The 24,245-nt window shown below is 46.3% G+C and overlaps 1 protein-coding gene across 8 annotated transcripts in view; it reads left to right on the forward strand.

Moving 5' to 3' along the window:
- The window catches only part of LOC112259651 (myomegalin), a 113,561-nt gene that overhangs the window by 73,312 nt on the left and 16,004 nt on the right, over positions 1-24,245 (forward strand). For 7 of the 8 annotated variants that reach the window (XM_042329008.1, XM_042329001.1, XM_042329006.1 and 4 more), the window contains 10 exons: positions 164-345; positions 529-814; positions 1,311-1,515; positions 6,097-6,210; positions 6,451-6,716; positions 10,947-11,164; positions 11,434-11,551; positions 11,685-11,802; positions 13,274-13,328; positions 23,988-24,238. In XM_042329008.1, the coding sequence (XP_042184942.1) occupies positions 164-345; positions 529-814; positions 1,311-1,515; positions 6,097-6,210; positions 6,451-6,716; positions 10,947-11,164; positions 11,434-11,551; positions 11,685-11,802; positions 13,274-13,328; positions 23,988-24,238 (1,813 nt within the window). The remainder of the gene's footprint in view (positions 1-163; positions 346-528; positions 815-1,310; positions 1,516-6,096; positions 6,211-6,450; positions 6,717-10,946; positions 11,165-11,433; positions 11,552-11,684; positions 11,803-13,273; positions 13,329-23,987; positions 24,239-24,245) is intronic. The other variant, XM_042329004.1, reaches the window with a different exon arrangement.

A 24,245-nucleotide genomic window follows, 5' to 3' on the forward strand; every position in this document is an offset into this window, starting at 1 on the left:
TTCCCCCTCTCTTATTACCTGTCTTCCCCTCTCTCTTATTACCTGTCTTCCCCTCTCTTATTACCTGTCTTCCCCCTCTCTTATTACCTGTCTTCCCTTCTCTCTTATTACCTGTCTTCCCCTCACTCTTTTACCCTTCTCTTCTCCTTTCTTTCGTGTGCAGAACTCTGTGGTGGCCTGTGGGCAGGGGGTGCTGTCTGGAGGACCTTCGAGCGGAGCACTGTCCCAGGGGGCAGAGGGGCAGGGACAGCAGCTGGCTGAACAGAAGAGGGCATTAGAAGAAGAAGTGGAGGAGATGAGAACACAGCTGGAGACAACCGGCTGCTCCTCCCTAGCCCAGATGAGGTATGTACCTACACAGTACCCACTTACCTACTTATCTCAGTGTCTCCCATCTACCTACAAGAAGCACAGTCAAAGGCTCACAGTCTGATTGTCATTGCAGCCATTGTTGTTATTGTGGTGGTTGTTGTTGTGGTTGTTGATGTGGTTGTTAATCATGAATCCTCTGGTGTCTATTTCTTGCAGGAGAACACTGCAGAAGCTACAACAAGAGAATGAAGCCCTGAAAGATAGCCAAGGGGGATTACAGGGTCTAGGAACTCTGGAGGATCAAACAGACATCTGCCAAGGATGGGGACAGGAGGAGGAGGAGGAGGAGGAGGCACAATCAACAGTGGTACCCACCCAGGGCAACTATGGCCCCCCAGCAGTGAGGATGAGAGAGGGGAGGGGGAACAGACAGTATACCAGACCTCACTCCCTAGACCTGGGGACTCTCCTCTCCCATCACCAGCCAGACCAAACAGAGAAGGTACACATACAGTCCTCTACCCTAAACCAGTCTATGCCAGAATAGTGTAAACCTCTCTTTCTCTTTATCTCTCCCTCCCTCTTTGTCTGTCTATTTTTCTCCACCTCTCTCCTCATATCTCTCTGTTGGTATAGCTAGAGCAGTCTATGTAGGGCTGATAGTTTATATAAGCATCATGACTGCCTCTGGGCAGCTGCTGCTCCTGGGTTTCAGGCCAAAGAGACCAGAGGAAAGCAGTGTTCTGTGTTGCTGCTGCATGTGCTTTCGGAAATAGAATGCAGGACATATTCTCACTTCTTCTACTCTACATGTCAATGTGTTTTTCTCCCATAATGACAAGAAAGGTGTCCGATCTCCGTTTGCTGCTTCCGTGAGCTTTATTTTAGCTTGTGATATATCAACAGTTGGACCATGATGGTCTTTCCTAGTCATGTAAAAGTGAATGAGACTTTTCCCCCCCTTTTTTAACACCACTGTTTTGTCTTGTGCCCTATAGGAGGCTGAATCTGATGATGTCACCGGCGATGTGGGCGGGTTCTGGCAGCATATGGATGCGGGTCTCCGTGAGCAGGCGGCGCATCTGCGTTCTGATTTGGCGCTGAGCAGACAGGAGAGCAGAGAGCTGCAGGAGAGACTCATGGTGTCTGAGGCCACAGTACATGCACAGGCTGAACAACTCAAAGACTACAGGGAACTACTCAGTGAGTCCTCTTGCATATGCTGAAAACATAAATACACAAACACATACATATACACAGAACACACACACACAAAGAGATGCACAGAACACACAGATACACAGAACACACACAGATACACAGAACACACACAGATATGTTTATCGAATCAACTAACTATGTTTAATTGTTACCAGATTAAATTAATCATGTAACAATGAACTCATTAGGAATTTGGGGCACCACGAGAGAAGTTGTTTATAGAGTTACCATCTCCACCGCCCGTTTGGGTAAGAAATGTAATGTATTTAGATGCAGATGTCTATGTTCGTCGTCTCTCTGTTGAAAACAATCAGTCCTTCTATGGGAATGGCTCAGTGGGTGTAAGGCTCTGGTTGTCCACCAGAGGACACAATGTCCTTCGTAGTTGTCTTGGTCTTGTAGTGGAGTGGAGTGTTCAAATAGAACAGATCTTCAGATGCACCAATGGTTGTCTGATATGGGATCTACTTCCTTCCCGCCTCATGTCTTTAGTGAAAGTTCTAGGACCACTTTTACATGCCCAGCTGCAGACTGGCAATGTTAAGGTCTATTCTTTATCTTCTTCACCTTGTGTGGAGATTCAAATGTCTAACCATTTTCAGCCATTTCAGCCACAGCTACACGTTTTCTGATCTTAGAGTTTCAACCATTTGTAACGTTTAGCTCACGCTTCACGTTTGCTGGTCTGGTATGTTCATTCTTAGCGAGTCCTTTTTAAGCACTCTGGTCAAATAGGGAGGTTCCATCACACTGACATGGTCTTCTGACCTCATTCAGGGCGTGTCTTAGTTAATGTGCAAAAGGACATGAAAACTAGGATCTCATTAGAAAACTAAAACCACATTAATATCTTAAGAAAAATAGTCTTATCGTTCTTCATATTGTATTAACATCATATTGGATGAAAACTTGAAAGCTAGAATGTGTTTCCTTCCTAAGTTACAGTATTTGGTTCATACAGTTTTTAATAACATCACAAAATGAAAAGCAATATGACATTATTATTCTTTAGATCCCCACTGACCATTCTTAACATTCCTATCTTAGAAATATTGTGCCAAAGTTCACTCTTTGGACGTTAGAGTTTTTGTGCGGGCAACAGTCTCTTTAGAGACAAAGGCATTCCTTTGGTTGATACTGAAGAGCAGGAAAGGGTTCTCTGCTGCATAATATTTATGATTGGCACCCCCCCCCCCGTCTCCCTGTCTCCCTCGTCTCCTCTCCTGTGGGAGAGGGGGTCTTGCTATCTGTCAGCCATTTGCCAAGCTGATCTAAGGCCTTGGTTCCTCGACCAGGAGAGTCATGACATACAGATACACAGAACACACATACAGATACACAGAACACAAATACAGATACACAGAACACACATACAGATACACAGAACACACATACAGAGTCACAGAACACACATACAGATACACAGAACACACATACAGATTCACAGAACACACAAATACACAGATATGCACATAACACACAAACAAATATACAGATACACAGAACACACATACATACAGATACACAGAACACACACATACAGATACACAGAACACACACACACAGATACACAGAACACACACACACAGATACACAGAACACACGCACACAGATACACAGAACACACATACAGATACACAGAACACAAATACAGATACACAGAACACAAATACAGATACACAGAACACACATACAGATACACAGAACACACATACAGATACACAGAACACACATACAGATTCACAGAACACACATACAGATACACAGAACACACATACAGATACACAGAACACACATACAGATTCACAGAACACACATACAGATACACAGAACACACATACAGATTCACAGAACACACACACAGATACACAGACACACATACAGATACACAGAACACACATACAGATACACAGAACACACATACAGATACACAGAACACACATACAGATTCACAGAACACACATACAGATACACAGAACACACATACAGATACACAGAACACACATACAGATTCACAGAACACACATACAGATACACAGAACACACATACAGATACACAGAACACACATACAGATTCACAGAACACACATACAGATACACAGAACACACATACAGATACACAGAACACACAAATACACAGATATGCACATAACACACAAACAAATATACAGATTCACAGAACACACATACAGATACACAGAACACACACACACAGATACACAGAACACACACACACAGATACACAGAACACACACACAGATACACAGAACACACGCACACAGATACACAGAACACACATACAGATACACAGAACACAAATACAGATACACAGAACACAAATACAGATACACAGAACACACATACAGATACACAGAACACACATACAGATACACAGAACACACATACAGATTCACAGAACACACATACAGATACACAGAACACACATACAGATACACAGAACACACATACAGATTCACAGAACACACATACAGATACACAGAACACACATACAGATTCACAGAACACACATACAGATTCAGAACACACAAATACACAGATATGCACATAACACACAAACAAATATACAGATACACAGAACACACATACATACAGATACACAGAACACACATACAGATTCACAGAACACACATACAGATTCAGAACACACATACAGATTCACAGAACACACATACAGATTCACAGATACACAGAACACACATACAGATACACAGAACACACATACAGATACACAGAACACACATACAGATTCACAGAACACACATACAGATACACAGAACACACATACAGATACACAGAACACACATACAGATACACAGAACACACATACAGATACACAGAACACACATACAGATACACAGAACACACATACAGATTCACAGAACACACATACAGATACACAGAACACAAATACAGATACACAGAACACACATACAGATACACAGAACACACATACAGATACACAGAACACACATACAGATTCACAGAACACACATACAGATACACAGAACACACACACACACATACACACAGAACACACACACACATACACAGATACACAGAACACACACACACACACACAGATACACAGAACACACACACACAGATACACAGAACACACACACACAGATACACAGAACACACGAACACACAGATACACAGAACACACATACAGATACACAGAACACACATACAGATACACAGAACACACATACAGATACACAGAACACACATACAGATTCACAGAACACACACACAGATACACAGAACACACATACAGATACACAGAACACACATACAGATTCACAGAAACACATACAGATACACAGAACACACATACAGATACACAGAACACACATACAGATACACAGAACACACATACAGATACACAGAACACACATACAGATTCACAGAACACATACAGATACACAGAACACACATACAGATACACAGAACACACATACAGATACACAGAACACACATACAGATTCACAGAACACACATACAGATACACAGAACACACATACAGATACACAGAACACACATACAGATACACAGAACACACATACAGATTCACAGAACACACATACAGATACAGAACACACACACACACACACACACAGATACACAGAACACACACACAGATACACAGAACACACACACACAGATACACAGAACACACGCACACAGATACACAGAACACACATACAGATACACAGAACACACGCACACAGATACACAGAACACACATACAGATACACAGAACACACATACAGATACACAGAACACACATACAGATACACAGAACACACATACAGATACACAGAACACACATACAGATACACAGAACACACATACAGATTCACAGAACACACAAATACACAGATATGCACATAACACACAAACAAATATACAGATACACAGAACACACATACATACAGATACACAGAACACACACATACAGATACACAGAACACACAAATACACAGATATGCACATAACACACAAACAAACATACAGATACACAGAACACACACACACACACACAGATACACAGAACACACACATACAGATACACAGAACACACACATACAGATACACAGAACACACACACACACACACAGATACACAGAACACACACACACACACACAGATACACAGAACACACACACACAGATACACAGAACACACACATACAGATACACAGAACACACACACACAGATACACAGAACACACACACACAGATACACAGAACACACACACACAGATACACAGAACACACATACACAGATACACAGAACACACATACACACCAGTGATGATGCAAGCTTTTCTTCCTGAAACTCTGTGGAGATGTCAAAGATCATGAAGTACTGAACTGGTCTGTGTAAAATATACCTAAGTTCCCTCAGAGAAAAGAACCCACACACATACAGTGGCATATACATATTTAAATACAGTATAACTGATTAACTTAATTGAATCACTCAATGTAATTTATTCAATGGTTGTAAGTAATGGTTCTCTCTCTCTGTCTTTCTCAGCAGAGACATCAGTTGAGCAGGACAGTAAGCAGGTCCAGGTGGACCTACAGGACCTGGGCTATGAGACCTGTGGCCGTAGTGAGAACGAGGCAGACAGAGAGGCCAGCAGCCCAGGTAACTTAGCTGTGCCTTTCCCTGTCTCCCGTCTTTTCTCTCACTCCTATCTTACCTATCGCCTCTCTCCCGTTACACCTCTCTGACAGTGTCACCTCTCACTGCTTCTATTTCAGTTTGTCACTTGAGACATCTACTGTACCAAACATCTCACAATACAGTACCTGCATCACTTCTCATTCCCACCTCTCCTGTCACTTTACCTTACCTGTGTCCGATGTGCTGATCTATACACCCTAGAGTTTGATGATCTGGAGATGTGTACGTCACTGAGCCACCGGCAGGACTACGAGAGTGCCGGAGTTTGGTTCCATGGCGATGGGAGTGTGGGCGGAGCTTTTGATGAAGGCGAGGAGCCAGGGGCAGGATCCTTACAGCAATTGGTCCTGGACCTGCGTTCTCAGCTGACCCGCTGCCACAAGGTGATTCGTGGGTTGCAGCTACGTGTGCGTTCACTATCCACCACCAGTGACTACGCATCCAGTCTGGAACGCACCCCACGCAAGGTACTTCATATACATACAGGGTTGGGTAGGTTACTTTCTAAATGTAATCTGTTACAGGTACTAGTTACTGTACCTGTCCAAGATTGTAATCAGTAACGTAACTTTTGGATTACCCAAACTCAGTAACGTAATCTGATTACATTCCATTACTTTTAGATGACTTTCCCCTTAAGAGACATTAGAAGAAGGCAATGTGTATGTTACCAATTGAACGACATCTATTGCAGGAGAGATCAATGTTAAAGTTTACATAGCTGGCCATATATGGATGTTACATTTTACTTTATGGTTTGGTTATGTAGGCTTTTTTTAACCCATTGCTTTCTACTACATATAATAATACGATTCAATGATATCTTTACATTAAAAACCAGTCTATCAGAATTCCAGTCATTACCATAAATGTTTTACCCCTTGATCTTCAAGAGTAGGACTTGGAAATATGGAAGTTGTCATGCATAGGTGTAATAGGTGGCAGGGAAGTCAGGCGCAGGAGAGTCAAATGGAGTGTAAAATGGAGTCTTTTAATAAAGTCCACGGAGTATGCTCCATAACACTAAATGTACATAAACACATAAACATGGGTACGAGGACCTGACGCGCACCTATACAACAATCACACTACACTGACAATAAAACAATCTCTGACAAAGACATGAGGGGAAACAGAGGGTTAAATACACAACAGGTATTGAATGGGATTGAAAACAGGTGTGTGGGAAGACAAGACAAAACCAATGGAAAATGAAAAAGGATCAATAATGGCTAGAAGACCGGTGACGTCGAACGCCGAGCACCGCCCCGAACAAGGAGCTGGCAACGGGACGACCCGGAAGGCGAGGTGCAGGGCAATCCGGATGGAGACGGTGGAATTCTGATAACATGGAAAGATCTAAAACTAAGGATGTATTAGCCAGCCCTATTCTGTTGTTTATGATTTTGTTCTCATGGAGGACTTATTGGGCTCATTGATTCGAGTTGAAAAATAAATGCTGCACTCATGGAATGGCAAGCTTTGAGCACTACTGAATAAGTGCTATTTACATGTGAAAAATGAATGTCATATGCTGCATTTGCTATAGGCCTATTGTTTACCTTTTTGTTGGTGACACTTTGATATCTTCATAATATGCAGCTGTTTAAAGGGAAAATCCACAGATGAAACAATAACAAAATCGTTTCCCCACCTCTGTTTTGGTAAAAAGCTGAGGGATGGGCCTGGAGAAATGTAACCACTCTCAGATTAATAGACAGAGCTATGCAAGGACTGACCATCCATTATATAAAAAACATTGTTTTAGCGACATTATGAGGCTATACAGTGTTTGTTTACATTTACAATGTTTACAAACATTGAAATAAAACATGGTTATATTTTGGGTTTATCATGGGGTGTGACAGTTGAACTAAGCTCATGAGGGATTTCTAAGTTATATTATTCAAGAAACAATAGCTTTATATATATACTGTATATAATTTATTTGTTTAAAAAATGTATGTAGAAACTACAGATTGCCCCTTTAAATCTATCAAAGGTGTGCAAGGTTGAGCATGTGTCCATTAGGCCTATGGATTTTCTTTTTGATCAGCATGAATTAGATTGAGCAATAAAAGCCCCACTTTCAATTTGTATTAATTATTTTATTCATGATTGATAGGCAGCTTAAACTTCTTGATTTATTGTCACGCCCGGACCTTAGCGATCCTTTTTATTCTCTATGTTTGGGTAGGTCAGGGTGTGACTCAGGTGGAAAAGTCTATGTTCTCTATTTCTTTGTTTTGAGTCGTGTGTGTGTGTGTGTGTGGTTCCCAATCACAGGCAGCTGTCTATCACTGTCTCTGATTGGGGATCACACATAAGTTGTCTTTTTCCTTTTGGGTTTTTTGGGTTTTGTGGGATCTTGTTTTCTGTTTAGTGTCTGTACCTGACAGAACTGTGCGCTTTCACTTTGGTTATTTTTGTTTGAGTGTCTTTTGAAAATAAATGATCATGAACATTTTCCAAGCTGCGCTTTGGTCCACTCCTTTCGATGAGAGCTGTTACAGAAGATTCCACCAAAAACGGACCAAGCAGCGTGGTCAGGAGAGTTGGACATGTGAGGAGACACATGGGGGGGCACGGGGAGATTGGCGGAGTCAGGCTTTAGACCTGAGCCAAATCGCTGTGTTTACCGTGGGGAGAGTGGCCCAGGATATCCTGTGCCGGCTCTGCATACTGTGTCTCCAGTGCGTCCTGTGCCATTTGCCGGGCTAAAGTAAGCATCCAGCCAGGACTGGTTGTGCCAGCTCTACGCTTGAGACCTCCAGTGCTCCTCCACGGCCCAGTGTATCCGGTGCCTGTTCCAAGCACCAGGCTTCCAGTGCATCTCCCAGGTCCAGTGAGACCTGTTCCGGTTCCACGGACCAGGCCTCCAGTGTGTCTCCCCAGTCTGGTAAGCCCTGTTGCAGCTCCACGCACTAGGCTTCTAGTATGTCTCCTCAATCCGGTGAGACCTGTTCCGGCTCCACGTACGAAGCCTCCAGTGATGATCCATGGCCCGAAGCCTCCAGTGATGATCCATGGCACGAAGCCTCCAGTGATGATCCATGGCACGAAGCCTCCAGTGATGATCCATGGCCCGAAGCCTCCAGTGATGATCCATGGCCCGAAGCCTCCAGTGATGATCCATGGCCCGAAGCCTCCAGTGATGATCCATGGCACGAAGCCTCCAGTGATGATCCATGGCACGAAGCCTCCAGTGATGATCCATGGCACGAAGCCTGCAGTGACGATCCAGGGAAAGGAGCCTCCAGCGACGGTCCCCAGTCCGGAGCCTGCGGCAAGGGTTCCCAGTCCGGAGCCTGCGGCGAGGGTTCCCAGTCCAGAGCCTTCGGTGAGGGCTCCCAGTCAGTAACCTGCGGCGAGGGTTCCCAGTCCGGAGCCTCTGTGACGATCTACGGTCCGGAGGTCCCGGCGACGATCCCTGCACCAGAGGCACCAACGAAGTGGGGGGAGCCTCAAGCGGAGCGGGGTCTGCGTCCTGCACTGGAGCCCCCACCGAGAGTAGATGCCCACCCAGACCCTCCCCTCTAAGTTCAGGTTTGCGGCCGGAGTCCGCACCTTTGGGCGGGGGGGGTAGGGTCACGCCCTGACCTTAGAGATCCTTTCTATTCTCTATGTTTGGTTAGGTCAGGGTGTGACTCGGGTGGGAAAATCAATGTTTTCTATTTGTTTGTTTTTGGCCGTGTGTGGTTCCAAATCAGAGGCAGCTGTCTATCGTTGTCTCTGATTGGGGATCATACATAAGTTGTCCTTTTCCTTTTGAGTTTTGTGGGATCTTGTTTTCTGTTTAGTGTCTGTACCTGACAGAACTGTGCGCTTTCGTTTTTAACTTTGGTTATTTTTGTTTGAGTGTTTTTTGAAAATAAAATATCATGAACACTTTCCACGCTGCGCTTTGGTCCACTCCTTTCGACGAGAGCCGTTACAATTATTGGGTTCAAATACACAATTAGATTTGTGAACAGCCATCCACAACAACCACAATCCGTAGGGTGCAAATAGCTAAATGAGAAAGCAGCAGTGTGATTCACATCAATGCGCTATGTAGATATCAATAATAAGTGATATCCGTATCGCCGTAGACAACACCACTGCTGTCATCCTTACCTCCAAGCGTTTATTCAGGTTGGATAATCTTTGGATGCCGACAGCAGTCGCACCATTGGAAGACATAGCTTGGACTGTAGCCTACAAAAGCCTGTTCCTGCTCTTTTCCCACGATCCATCAAACACATCTGGTGTGTCATCATAGTGATCTCTGACTTGTGGTCAGACTCGCTCAGGTGGAACAAATTTACACTTGCGCCTTTTTTCAATGCTGATTTGAATGTCATTGAGAAAAGTATCAAAGATGTTTTTTTTGTTCCGCAAACATCCTTTATGAATTTAGAAGTAATCTTTCTAAGTAATCATCTAGTTTTTTGAAGTATCTGTAATCTAATTACAATTTTTTTGCCTGTAATGTAACGGATTACAGTTACCTTTTTTTGTAATCACTTACATGTAATCCGTTACTCCCCAACCCTGTATACATATAAGGTCTGGTTGATTGATAATTGATGGATCAGTTGATTGATCAATACATTGACTGATGACTTTAGTGTCTTATGCGCTTGTTGGATTATGTGCTGCTAATACATGTTCCCTGACTATTTACTGTCTTTTTCCTCCTCTCTCCTGTCCATCAGGTGAATTGGGCATTTGAGGCGTCCCCGGCCCTCAGCGGTGTAGAAGACGATGAGGGCTGGATGTCCGACAGCCTGGGGCCTCGCATGGAACCCAAGCCCAGCCGAGAGCTGCGAGAGCTGGTGTCCCGAGTAGCCTCACTGGAGGCCCAACTCAAGAGCTCCAGGCTGGAGGGGAAAGGAGGGGTGGTGGAGGAGGGGAAGTGTGCTACCTGGCCCGGGTGAGTGGAGAGAGAGAGGAAATGAAGGAAGGAAATAATTATGATAATGAATATGGTGATGACTGATAACAATGATAACAACTATGATGATGACTGATAACAATGATAATAACTATGATTATGATTGATAACCATGATAATGACTCCCATGGTGACTGATAACAGTGGTAATGACTATGATGATGTCCGATAACAACAATGATGATGAAGATGTTTTTTTAAATGTATTTTTATGTCCTGACCCCTCCCCTTCCTCCATCTATGGACAGGAAGTACAACACCCTGATCCAGGCTCAGGCCAGGGAGCTGTCCCACCTGCGTCAGAGGATGAGGGAGGGCCGTGGTGTCTGTCACATACTCACACAACACCTGGGAGACACCACCAAGGTCTGACACTCTGACAATCTCTCCAAAGACTAGGACATTATTCACCACTTTTTGACAGTGATTGAATCAAATGTATTTAATCGATTTTAAAACGTTTTATTGAACTATCAGCTAAATGTAATTGATTGGCCAGGGCTTTGAGGAGCTGCTGCGTGCCAACGACATTGACTACTACATGGGACAGAGCTTCAGAGAGCAGCTGGCACAGAGCACTTCCCTGGTACAACGAATGGGCACCAAGATCAGTGGACGTGAGTGTGGAGAACACACACACCAACCTATGTACAGACAGACAGACAGACTCACACACACACACCAACCTATGCACAGACAGACAGACAGACTCACACACACACACCAACCTATGTACAGACAGACACCAACCTATGTACAGACAGACACCAACCTATGCACAGACAGACAGACAGACAGACTCACATGCACAGACAGACACCAACCTATGCACAGACAGACACCAACCTATGCACAGACAGACACCAACCTATGCACAGACAGACACCAACCTATGCACAGACAGACAAAGACAGACAGACAGACTCACACACACACACCAACCTATGCACAGACAGACACCAACCTATGCACAAACACAAAGACAGACAGACAGACTCACACACCCTAACACACAGACAGACACCAACCTATGCACAAACACAACAGACAGACAGACAGACAGACACACACACCAACCTATGCACAGACAGACACCAACCTATGCACAAACACAAAGACAGACAGACAGACAGACTCACACACACCAACCTATGCACAGACAGACACCAACCTATGCACAAACACAAAGACAGACAGACAGACAGACAGACAGACTCACACACACACACCAACCTATGCACAGACAGACACAAACATATGCACAGACACAAAGACAGACAGACAGACAGACAGACAGACTCACACACACCAACCTATGCACAGACAGACACAAACATATGCACAAACACAAAGACAGACAGACAGACTCACACACACACACACCAACCTATGCACAGACAGACACAAACATATGCACAAACACAAAGACAGACAGACAGACAGACTCACACACACACACCAACCTATGCACAGACAGACACAAACATATGCACAGACAGACACAAACATATGCACAAACACAAAGACAGACAGACAGACAGCACAGACAGACACAAACATATGCACAAACACAAAGACAGACAGACAGACTCATGCACACACACCAACCTATGCACAGACAGACACAAACATATGCACAAACACAAAGACAGACAGACAGACTCACACACACACACCAACCTATGCACAGACAGACACAAACATATGCACAAACACAAAGACAGACAGACAGACTCACACACACACACCAACCTATGCACAGACAGACACAAACATATGCACAAACACAAAGACAGACAGACAGACAGACTCACACACACACACCAACCTATGCACAGACAGACACAAACATATGCACAGACAGACACAAACATATGCACAGACAGACACAAACATATGCACAAACACAAAGACAGACAGACTCACACACACACACCAACCTATGCACAGACAGACACAAACATATGCACAAACACAAAGACAGACAGACTCACACACACACACACCCACATTCCCTGATCTTCTTTCCTTGTATCTCGCTCTCTGTCCTCCCTTTCCTCTCCACTACCTGTTCTTCTCTCTCCTCAGGTGACCGTGCTGAGCTACATGATGATAAGATGGGCCATGAGCTGCTTGCTTTGCGGTGGGTTTTATGTCCAAATGATGTGTAACCATCTGAAAAAAGTGTTTCCCTTATGTGTGTGTTTTGGTTTTAGTATCCTTGTGGGGATCAGAAGTCCAGGGGACCAGGATAGTATCACAAGGAAAAGTGGGGCCATTTTCCCCACAAGGAAAAAAAAGGCTGTTTTAAGGCTTAGGGGTTAGGTTTAGGGTTATGGTTAGAATTAGGGGGTAGGAGTTATGGTTAGGTCTAAGGTTTGGGGTTAAGGTTAAGGTTAAGGTTAGTGATGAAACACACCAATAATCTCACTGCCAATAGACTGCTGATAGGTACTTATCACAGTGGGAGGCCTGTGAACAAAAGTGTGCTCGGACAAAAGTGGTACCTGCTGCGTGCTGACCCAGTAGCGACGAAACTACCGATTCTACTTGTAGAACCGCAATGCTCGTCAGTGGCCAACAACTTGAACTTGAGCCACTCAGAGAGCACGACCCCCCACATGGGGAAGCCAACAAAAGTAATATGAAAAAGAGAGCATTTTCTCTGTACATCCACATATCAAATCAAATCAAATCAAAGTGTATTTGTCACGTGCACCGAATACAACAGGTGTAGACCTTACAGTGAAATGCTTACTTACAGGCTCTAACCAATGGTGCAGAAAAAAAGGTATGTGTGTGTGTGTGTGTGTGTGTGTTTAGGTAAGTAAATAAATAACAGTAAAAAGACATTTGAAAATAAGAGTAGCAAGGCTATATACAGACACCTGTTAGTCAGGCTTATTGAGGTAGTATGTACATGTAGGTATCGTTAAAGTGACTATGCATATATGATGAACAGAGAGTAGCAGAAGTGTAAAAAGAGGGGTTGGCGGGTGGTGGGACACAATGCAGATAGCCCGGTTAGCCAATGTGCGGGAGCACTGGTTGGTCGGGCCAATTTAGGTAGTATGTACATGAATGTACAGTTAAAGTGACTATGCATATAAGATAAACAGAGAGTAGCACCAGCGTAAAAGAGGGGTTGGGGAGGGGGCACACAATGCAAATAGTCCAGGTAACCATTTGGTTACCTGTTCAGGAGTCTTATGGCTTGGGGGTAAAAACTGTTGAGAATAATTATTTTTGTCCTAGACTTGGCACTCCGGTACCGCTTGCCATGCGGTAGTAGAGAGAACAGTCTATGACTCGGGTGGCGGGGGTCTTTGACAATTTTTAGGGCCTTCCTCTGACACAGCCTGGTGTAGAGGTCCTGGATGGCAGGCAGCTTTGCCCCAGTGATGTACTGGGCCGTACGCACTACCCTCTGAAGTGCCTTGTGGTCGGAGGCCGAGCAATTGCCGTACCAGGCAGTGATGCAACCGGTCAGGATGCTCTCGATGTTGCAGCTGTAGAACCTTTTGAGGATCTCAGGACCCATGCCAAATCTTTGTAGTTTCTTGAGGGGGAATAGGCTTTGTCGTGCCCTCTTCACGACTGTCTTGGTGTGTTTGGACCAATCTAGTTTGTTGTTGATGTGGACACCAAGGAATTTGAAGCTCTCAACCTGCTCCACTACAGCCCTGTCAATGCAAATGGGGACGTGCTCCTTTGTCTGTAGTCCACAATCATCTCCTTAGTCTTGGTTACGTTGAGGGATAGGTTGTTATTCTGCCACCACCCGGCCAGGTCTGTGACCTCCTCCCTATAGGCTGTCTCGTCGTTGTCGGTGATCAGGCCTACCACTGTTGTGTCGTCAGCAAACTTAATGATGGTGTTGGAGTCGTGCATGGCCATGCAGTCGTGGGTGAACAGGGAGTACAGGATGGAACTGAGCACGCACCCCTGGGGAGCTCCAGTGTTGAGGATCAGCGTGGCAGATGTGTTGCTACCTACCCTCACCACCTGGGGGCGGCCTGTCAGGAAGTCCAGGACCCAGTTGCAGAGGGAGGTGTTTAGTCCCAGGGTCCTTAGCTTAGTGATGAGCTTTGAGGGTACTATGGTGTTGAACGCTGAGCTGTAGTCAATGAACAGCATTCTCACATAGGTGTTCCTTTTGTCCAGGTGGGAAAGGGCAGCGTGGAGTGTGATTTAGATTGCATCATCTGTGGATCTGTTAGGGCGGTATGCAAATTGGAGTGGGTCTAGGGTTTCTGGGATAATGGTGTTGATGTGAGCCACTACCAGCCTTTCAAAGCACTTCATGGCTACGGACGTGAGTGCTATGGGTCTGTAGTCATTTAGGCAGGTTGCCTTTGTGTTCTTGGGCACAGGGACTATGGTGGTCTGCTTGAAGCATGTTGGTATTACAGACTCAATCAGAGACATGTTGAAAATGTCAGTGAAGACAACTGCCAGTTGGTCAGCACATGCCCGGAGCACACATCCTGGTAATCCGTCTGGCCCCACAGCCTTTTGTATGTTGACCTGTTTAAAGGTCTTACTCACATCGGCTACGGAGAGCATGATCACACAGTCGTCCTGAACAGCTGATGCTCTCATGCATGCCTCAGTGTTGCTTGCCTCGAAGCGAGCATAGAAGTGATTTAGCTCGTCTGGTATGCTCGTGTCACTGGGCAGCTCGCGGCTGTGCTTCCCTTTGTAGTCTGTAATAGTTTGCCAGCCCTGCCACATCCGACAAGCGTCAGAGCCGGTGTAGTATTATTCAATCTTAGCCCTGTATTGACGCTTTGCCTGTTTGATGGTTCGTCGCATAGCGGGATTTCTTGTAAACTTCCAGGTTAGAGTTCCGCACCTTGAAAGCGGCTGCTCTACCCTTTAGCTCAGTGTGAATGTTACCTGTAATCCATGGCTTCTGGTTGGGGTATGTACGTACAGTCACTCTGGGAATGACGTCCTCAATGCACTTATTGATAAAGCCGGTGACTGATGTGGTGTATTCCTCAATGTCAGTCTGTGATAGCAAAGCAGTCCTGTAGTTTAGCATATGCTTCATCTGACCATTTTTTTATGTACTGAGTCACTGGTGCTTCCTGCTTTAATTTTTGCTTGTAAGCAGGAATCAGGAGGATAGAGTTGTGGTCGGATTTACCAAATGGTGGGCGAGGGAGAGCTTTGCATGCGTCTCTGTGTGTGGAGTACAGGTGATCTAGAATTTTTTTCCCTCTGCTTGCAAATTTAATATGTTGATAGAGATTTGGTAGAACTGGTTTAAGTTTCCCTGCAATAAAGTCTCCTGCCACTAGGAGCGCCGCCTCTGGGTGAGTGGTTTCCTTTGCTTATTTCCTTATACAGCTGACTGAGTGCGGTCTTAGTGCCAGCATCTGTCTGTGGTGGTAAATAAACAGCTACAAAAAGTATAGCTGAGAACTCTCTAGGCAAGTTGTGTGGCCTGCAGTTTTCACAATATACTCTACTTCAGACGAGCAAAATCTAGAGACTTCCTTAGATTTCGTGCACCAAAAGTTTACAAATATGCACAGATCCCCCCCTCGTTTTACCGGAGTGTGCTGTTCTATCCTGCCGGTGCAGCGTGTATCCCGCTAGCTGAATATCCATGTCGTCACACTTCATATGCAATGTAGGCTATGGGATGGTAGCTAGCTAAGTGCACAGATGTAGCCTATGGGATGGTAGCTAGCTAAGTGCACAGATGTAGCCTATGGGATGGTAGCTAGCTAAGTGCACAGATGTAGGCTATGGGATGGTAGCTAACTAAGTACACATATGTAGGCTATGGGATGGTAGCATCTGCCAGGGATAGAGGTCAACAGTCAGAGCCTCTGGCAGGGATAGAGATCAACAGTCAAAGCCTCTGCCAGTGGTAGAGGTCAAAATCAAATCAAATTGTATTTGCCACATACACATGGTTAGCAGATGTTAATGCGAGTGTAGCGAAATGCTTGTGCTTCTGGTTCCGACAGTGCAGTAATCTCTAACAAGTAATCTAACAATTCCCCAACAACTACCTAATACACACCAATCTAAAGGGGTGAATGAGAATATGTACATATAAGTATGGATGAGCAATGGTCGAGCGGCATAGGCAAGGTGCAGTAGATGGTATAAAATACAGTATATACGTATTATATGAGTAATGTAAGATATGTAAACATATTTAAGTGGCATTATTTAAAGTGCATTGTTTAAAGTGACTAGTGATCCATTTGTTAAAGTGGCCAGTGATTGGGTCTCAATGTAGGCAGCAGCCTCTCTATGTTAGTGATTGCTGTTTAGCCTTGAGATAGAAGCTGTTTTTCAGTCTCTCGTTCCCAGCTTTGATGCACCTATACTGACCTTGCCTTCTGGATGGTAGCGGTGTGAACAGGCACTGGCTCGGGTGGTTGTTGTCTTTGATGATATTTTTGGCCTTCCTGTGACATCGGGTGCTGTAAGTGTCATGGAGGGCAGGTAGTTTGCCCCCGGTGATGCGTTGTGCGGACCTCACTACCCTCTGGAGAGCTTTGCGGTTGAGGACGGAGCAGTTACCGTACCAGTCTGTGATACAGCCCGACAGGATGCTCTCGATTGTGGATCTGTAAAAGTTAGTTAGGGATTTGGCGGACAAGCCAAATTTCTTCAGCCTCCTGAGGTTGAAGAGGCGCCGTTGCGCCTTCTTCAACACACTGTCTGTGTGGGTGGACCATTTAAGTTTGTTGATCATCTCCTTTGTTTTGTTGATGTTGAGTGACAGGTTGTTTTCCTGACACCACACTCCAAGTGCCCTCACCTCCTCCCTGAAGGCTGTCTCGTCAGAGCCTCTGCCAGGGATAGAGGTCAACAGGCAGAGCCTCTGCCAGACACATGCTCAGTCATTACAAGTCACATGCTCTCTTGAATAATCTTGTTTTTTTATGTTTGTCTTCAGAGGACAAAAGTAACTTTGTTTTACATTTGAGTTTTTACAGCGAATTTGTTACATATGCATTTTACATACATTTATTACGTGAATAATCTTATTACGTTATAGGAACATGGGAGTTTCCTCTGTTTTCCCATGGCTCACTTCCATGGGTTGTGGGTTTTAAATCAATTCATTTTGTGCTATAGATACAGATTTTTAGTCCCATTGTTGATCCCAGAAGTCCCATTGTTGATCCCAGAAGTCCCATTGTTGATCCCAGAAGTCACATTGTTGATCCCAGAAGTCACATGGTTGATCCCAGAAGTCACATGGTTGATCCCAGAAGTCACATTGTTGATCCCAGATATTAGAAGACTCCCAGTAGACTTTACCCAGAAGGATTCACCCACCGGCTGTGTGTCTAAAAGCTCACCCAAGGTTAGCTGATGAAGCTGTCAAGGAGCACAAAGAAGATTGACTGCTAATCTAATCTAATCCCAGGCTGTAGAGTGGACCTGGGTGAACCACAGGTGTCACGCAGGCCCTCCTTAAGAGGCTCAGTGAGACTGCGTTAGACACACACACACACACCCTGCCTCGGTTCTCCCTCCCCTCCATTCTGGATGTGGCTCGGTTAGCCATTCTCTCACAGAGAGAGTAAAGAGAAGACAAGAAAGGAAAAGACTCTAATAAGGAAAACACCCTTGGATTTTATGCAATATTTGACCTGATTTGGGAAAGGTCGATTTCTATGAATATTTCCAGGACTAATCAGAATATTTCCAGGACTAATCAGAATATTTCCAGGACTAATCAGAATATTTCCAGGACTAATCAGAATATTTATAGGACTAATCAGAATATTTTCAGGACTATTTCTAGGACTGTTTATATACTTTTTTTTATAACTAATTGGGCTATTTCTAGGACTATTTCTAGGACTAATATGACTATTTCAGGACTATTTATATGACTTTCTAGGACTAATCAGACTATTTTTAAGACTAATTGGACTATTTGACTGTCAGATCTATGGCTCCACTATGGAAGTCCATGCTTTCTAAGAGCAGTCCCCTGTACAGGGACTCTCTGTGGTCTTTCTCTGTGTGTGGGGATCGCGCTGGGAGAGAGCCTGCCCTCCTATGGAAACAGATGGAAAGAGAGCGGGAGTTCCTACAGAGGAAACTGGCAATGTAAGGGGGATGCAATAGGCAAGATCATGGTCATACAACTTGTTTGTGGTATTTGAGCTCTATGGTGGATCATAGATAATGGTCATACAACTTGATTGCGGTATTTGAGCTCTGTGGTGGATCTTAGTGACTTTCACTTGTTTGCAGCCTTTCTGGTGGCCTGTGTCTGTGTGTGTGTGTCTGTGTGTGTGTGATTGTGTCTGTCTATAAGTGTACACTACCGTTCAAAAGTTTGGGGTCACTTAGAAATGTACTTGTTTTTGAAAGAAAAGCAATTTTTTTGTCCATTAAAATAACATAAAATTGATCAGAAATACAGTGTAGACATTGTTAATGACTATTGTAGCTGGAAACTGCTGCTTTTTTATGGAATATGAGCACAGAGGCCCATTTATTTATTTATTTTACCTTTATTTAACTAGGCAAGTCAGTTAAGAACAAATTCTTATTTTCAATGACGGCCTAGGAACAGTGGGTAAACTGCCATGTTCAGGGGCAGAACGACAGATTTTGATCTTGTCAGCTCGGGGATTCAATCTTGTAACCTTCCGGTTACTAGTCCAACACTAACCACTAGGCTATCTGCCGCCCATTATCAGCAACCATCACTCCTGTGTTCCAATGGCACGTTGTGTTAGCTAATCCAAGTTAATCCTGATTAAAGAAGCAATACAACTGGCCTTTTGACATGTTGAGTATCTGGAGCATCAGCACTCCTCTTTCTATTCTGGTTAGAGCCAGTTTGCGCTGTTCTGTGAAGGGAGTAGTACACAGCGTTATACGAGATCTTCAGTTTCTTGGCAAATTCTCGCATGGAATAGCCTTAATTTCTCAGAACAAGAATAGACTGATGAGTTTCAGAAGAAAGTACTTTGTTTCTGGCCATTTTGAGCCTGTAATCGAACCCACAAATGCTGATGCTCCAGATACTCAACTAGTCTAAAGAAGGCCAGTTTTACTGCTTCTTTAATCAGGACAACAGTTTTCAGCTGTGCTAACATAATTGTAAAAAAGGGTTTTCTAATGATTAATTAGCCTTTTAAAATGATACACTTGAATTAGTTAACACAACGTGCCATTGGAACACAGGAGTGATGGTTGCTGATATTGGGCCTCTTTAAGTCTATGTAGATATTCCACAAAACATCAGCCGTTGTCACACCCTGACCATAGTTTGCTTTGTATGTTTCTATGTTTTGGTTGGTCAGGGTGTGATCTGGTTGGGCATTCTATGTTATTTGTCTAGTTTGTTCTATGTTTGGCCTGATATGGTTCTCAATCAGAGGCAGGTGTTCGTCATTGTCTCTGATTGGGAACCATATTTAGGTAGCCTGGGTTTCACTGTGTGTTTGTGGGTGATTGTTCCTGTCTTTGTGTTTGCACCAGATAGGGCTGTTTTGAGTTCTCACGTTTATTGTTTTCGTTAGTTTATTCATGTATAGTTTTTTCTTCATTAAACAAACATGAATCATCATCACGCCGCATTTTGGTCCGCCTCTACTTCACCACAAGAGAATCGTTACAGAATCACCCACCTTAACGGGACCAAGTGGCGTGGTAACAGGCAACAGCAACAGCAGGAGAAACATAATAAGGATTTATGGACATGGGAGGACGAACTGGACGGTGAAGGACCCTGGGCTCAGCCTGGAGAATATCGCCGCCCCAAGGAAGAACTGGAGGCGGCGAAAGCGGAGAGGCGCTGGTATGAGGAGGCAGCGCGGCGTCGTGGATGGAAGCCCGAGAGTCAGCCCCAAAAATGTCTTGGGGGGGGGCTCACAGGGAGTATGGCTACGCTAGGTAGGAGACCTACGCCAACTTCCTGTGGTTACCGGGGGGCTAGAGAGACTGGGCAGGCACCGTGTTATGCAGTGGTGCGCACGGTGTCCCCAGTGCGGGTGCATAACCCGGTGCGGTATATTCCAGCTCCGCGTATCGGCCGGGCTAGATTGAGCGTCTAGCCAAATGCCATGAATCCGGCTCTACGCATCTGGTCCCCAGTGCGTCTCCTTGTGCCGGCTTACATGGCACCAGCCTTGCGCACGGTGTCCCCGGTTCGCCTGCATAGCCCAGTGCGGGCTATTCCACCTTGCCGCACTGGCAGAGTGACTGGGAGTATTCAACCAGGTAAGGTTGGGCAGGCTCGGTGCTCAAGAGCTCCAGTGCGCCTGCACGGTCCGGTCTATCCAGTACCACCTCCACACCCCAGCCCTCCGGTAGCAGCTCCCCCCACCACGCTTCCTGTGCGTGTCCTCGGCCCAGTACCACCAGTGCCAGCACCACGCATCAGGCCTACAGTGCGCCTCGCCTCTCCAGCGCTGCCAGAGCCTTCCTCCTCTCCTGCGCTGCCGGAGTCTCCCGCCTGTTTAGCGCTACCAGAGCCTTCCTCCTCTCCTGCGCTGCTGGAGTCTCCCGCCTGTTTAGCGCTGCCAGAGCCTTCCGCCTCTCCTGTGCTGCTGGAGTCTCCTGCCTGTTTAGCGCTGCCAGCCTGCATGGAGCAGCCAGAGCTGCCAGTCTGCATGGCGCAGCCAGAGCTGCCAGTCTGCATGGAGCAGCCGGAGCTGCCAGTCTGCATGGAGCAGCCGGAGCTGCCAGTCTGCATGGAGCAGCCGGAGCTGCCAGTCTGCAAGGAGCTGCCAGTCTGCAAGGAGCTGCCAGTCTGCAAGGAGCTGCCAGTCTGCAAGGAGCTGCCAGTCTGCAAGGAGCTGCCAGTCTGCAAGGAGCTGCCAGAGCCGCCAGTCTGCATGGAGCAGCCAGAGCCGCCAGTCTGCATGGAGCAGCCAGAGCTGCCAGTCTGCATGGCGCAGCCGGAGCTGCCAGTCTGCATGGAGCAGCCGGAGCTGCCAGTCTGCATGGAGCAGCCGGAGCTGCCAGTCTGCAAGGAGCAGCCAGTCTGCAAGGAGCAGCCAGTCTGCAAGGAGCTGCCAGTCTGCAAGGAGCTGCCAGTCTGCAAGGAGCTGCCAGTCTGCATGGAGCTGCCAGAGCCGCCAGTCTGCATGGAGCAGCCAGAGCCGCCAGTCTGCATGGAGCAGCCAGAGCCGCCAGTCTGCATGGAGCAGCCAGTCTGCCGCCAGTCTGCATGGAGCAGCCAGAGCCGCCAGTCTGCATGGAGCAGCCAGAGCCGCCAGTCTGCATGGAGCTGCCAGAGCCGCCAGTCTGCATGGAGCTGCCAGAGCCGCCAGTCTGCATGGAGCTGCCAGAGCCGCCAGTCTGCATGGAGCTGCCAGAGCCGCCAGTCTGCATGGAGCAGCCAGAACCGCCAGTCTGCATGGAGCAGCCAGAGCCGCCAGTCTGCATGGAGGCGCCAGTCTGCATGGAGCCGCCAGAGCCGCCAGTCTGCATGGAGCAGCCAGAGCCGCCAGTCTGCATGGAGCAGCCAGAGCCGCCAGTCTGCATGGAGCAGCCAGAGCCGCCAGTCTGCATGGAGCAGCCAGAGCCGCCAGTCTGCATGGGGCAGCCAGAGCCGCCAGTCTGCATGGGGCAGCCAGAGCCGCCAGTCAGCATGGAGCAGCCAGAGCCGCCAGTCAGCATGGAGCAGCCAGAGTCGCCAGTCTGCCAGGATCCGCCAGTCAGCCAGACTCTTCCAGATCCGCCAGTCAGCCAGACTCTTCCAGATCCGCCAGACTCTTCCAGATCCGCCAGACTCTTCCAGATCTGCCAGTCAACCAGGATCTGCCAGTCAGCCAGTCAGCCAGGATCTGCCAGAGCCTTCCTCCTCTCCTGTGCTGCCGGAGTCTGAAGAGCCCCTCTGTCCCGAGCTGCCCCTCTGTCCCGAGCTGCCCCTCTGTCCCGAGCTGCCCCTCTGTCCCGAGCTGCCCCTCTGTCCCGAGCTGCCCCTCTGTCCCGAGCTGCCCCTCTGTCCCGAGCTGCCCCTCTGTCCCGAGCTGCCCCTCTGTCCCGAGCTGCCCCTCTGTCCCGAGCTGCCCCTCTGTCCCGTGTTATTAAGTAGGGTTGCCGTGGCTAGGAGGTCACGGAAGCGGACAAGGTGGGGGACTAAGACTACGGTGAAGTGGGGGCCACGTCCAGCACCAGAGCCGCCACCGCGGACAGATGCCCACCCAGACCCTCCCCTATAGGTTCAGGTTTTGCGGCCGGAGTCCGCACCTTGGGGGGGGGGGTACTGTCACACCCTGACCATAGTTTGCTTTGTATGTTTCTATGTTTTGGTTGGTCAGGGTGTGATCTGGTTGGGCATTCTATGTTAATTGTCTAGTTGGTCTAGTTCTATGTTTGGCCTGATATAGTTCTCAATCAGAGGCAGGTGTTCGTCATTGTCTCTGATTGGGAACCATATTTAGGTAGCCTGGGTTTCACTGTGTGTTTGTGGGTGATTGTTCCTGTCTTTGTGTTTGCACCAGATAGGGCTGTTTTGAGTTCTCACGTTTATTGTTTTCGTTAGTTTATTCATGTATAGTTTTTTTCTTCATTAAACAAACATGAATCATCATCACGCCGCATTTTGGTCCGCCTCTACTTCACCACAAGAGAATCGTTACAGCCGTTTCCAGCTACAATAGTCATTTACAACATTAACAATATCTACACTGTATTTCTGATCAATTTGATGTTATTTTAATGGACAAAAAAATGTGCTTTCAAAAACAAGGACATTTCTAAGTGAGCCCAAATTTTTGAACAGTAGTGTACATCTTGTAGAAAATGAGTAAAGATCTGGATGAGAAACAATCTCTCTTTCTCTCTCTAGGCTGAGTAAGGAGCTCCAGCAGAAGGATAAGATAATCGAGTCGCTCCACACCAAACTCCAGCAGCGTCCTGACACCCCCTCCAGCAGCCATGCCCTCTCAGAGACCACCGACCAATCAGACAGAACCTCCTTTGTGTCAGATGAGTGCCGGACCAATGAGGACCTGGAGCTGTGCTCAGATGTGGATGCTGGCAGCGAATACGCTCAAGAAGTGAAGGGACAGGGGGCGGGACATGGCCCAGGAAGCACAGGTATAGT

This window comes from Oncorhynchus tshawytscha, linkage group LG10, assembly GCF_018296145.1.
Source record: "Oncorhynchus tshawytscha isolate Ot180627B linkage group LG10, Otsh_v2.0, whole genome shotgun sequence".
In the NCBI taxonomy this organism is placed as follows: domain Eukaryota; kingdom Metazoa; phylum Chordata; class Actinopteri; order Salmoniformes; family Salmonidae; genus Oncorhynchus; species Oncorhynchus tshawytscha.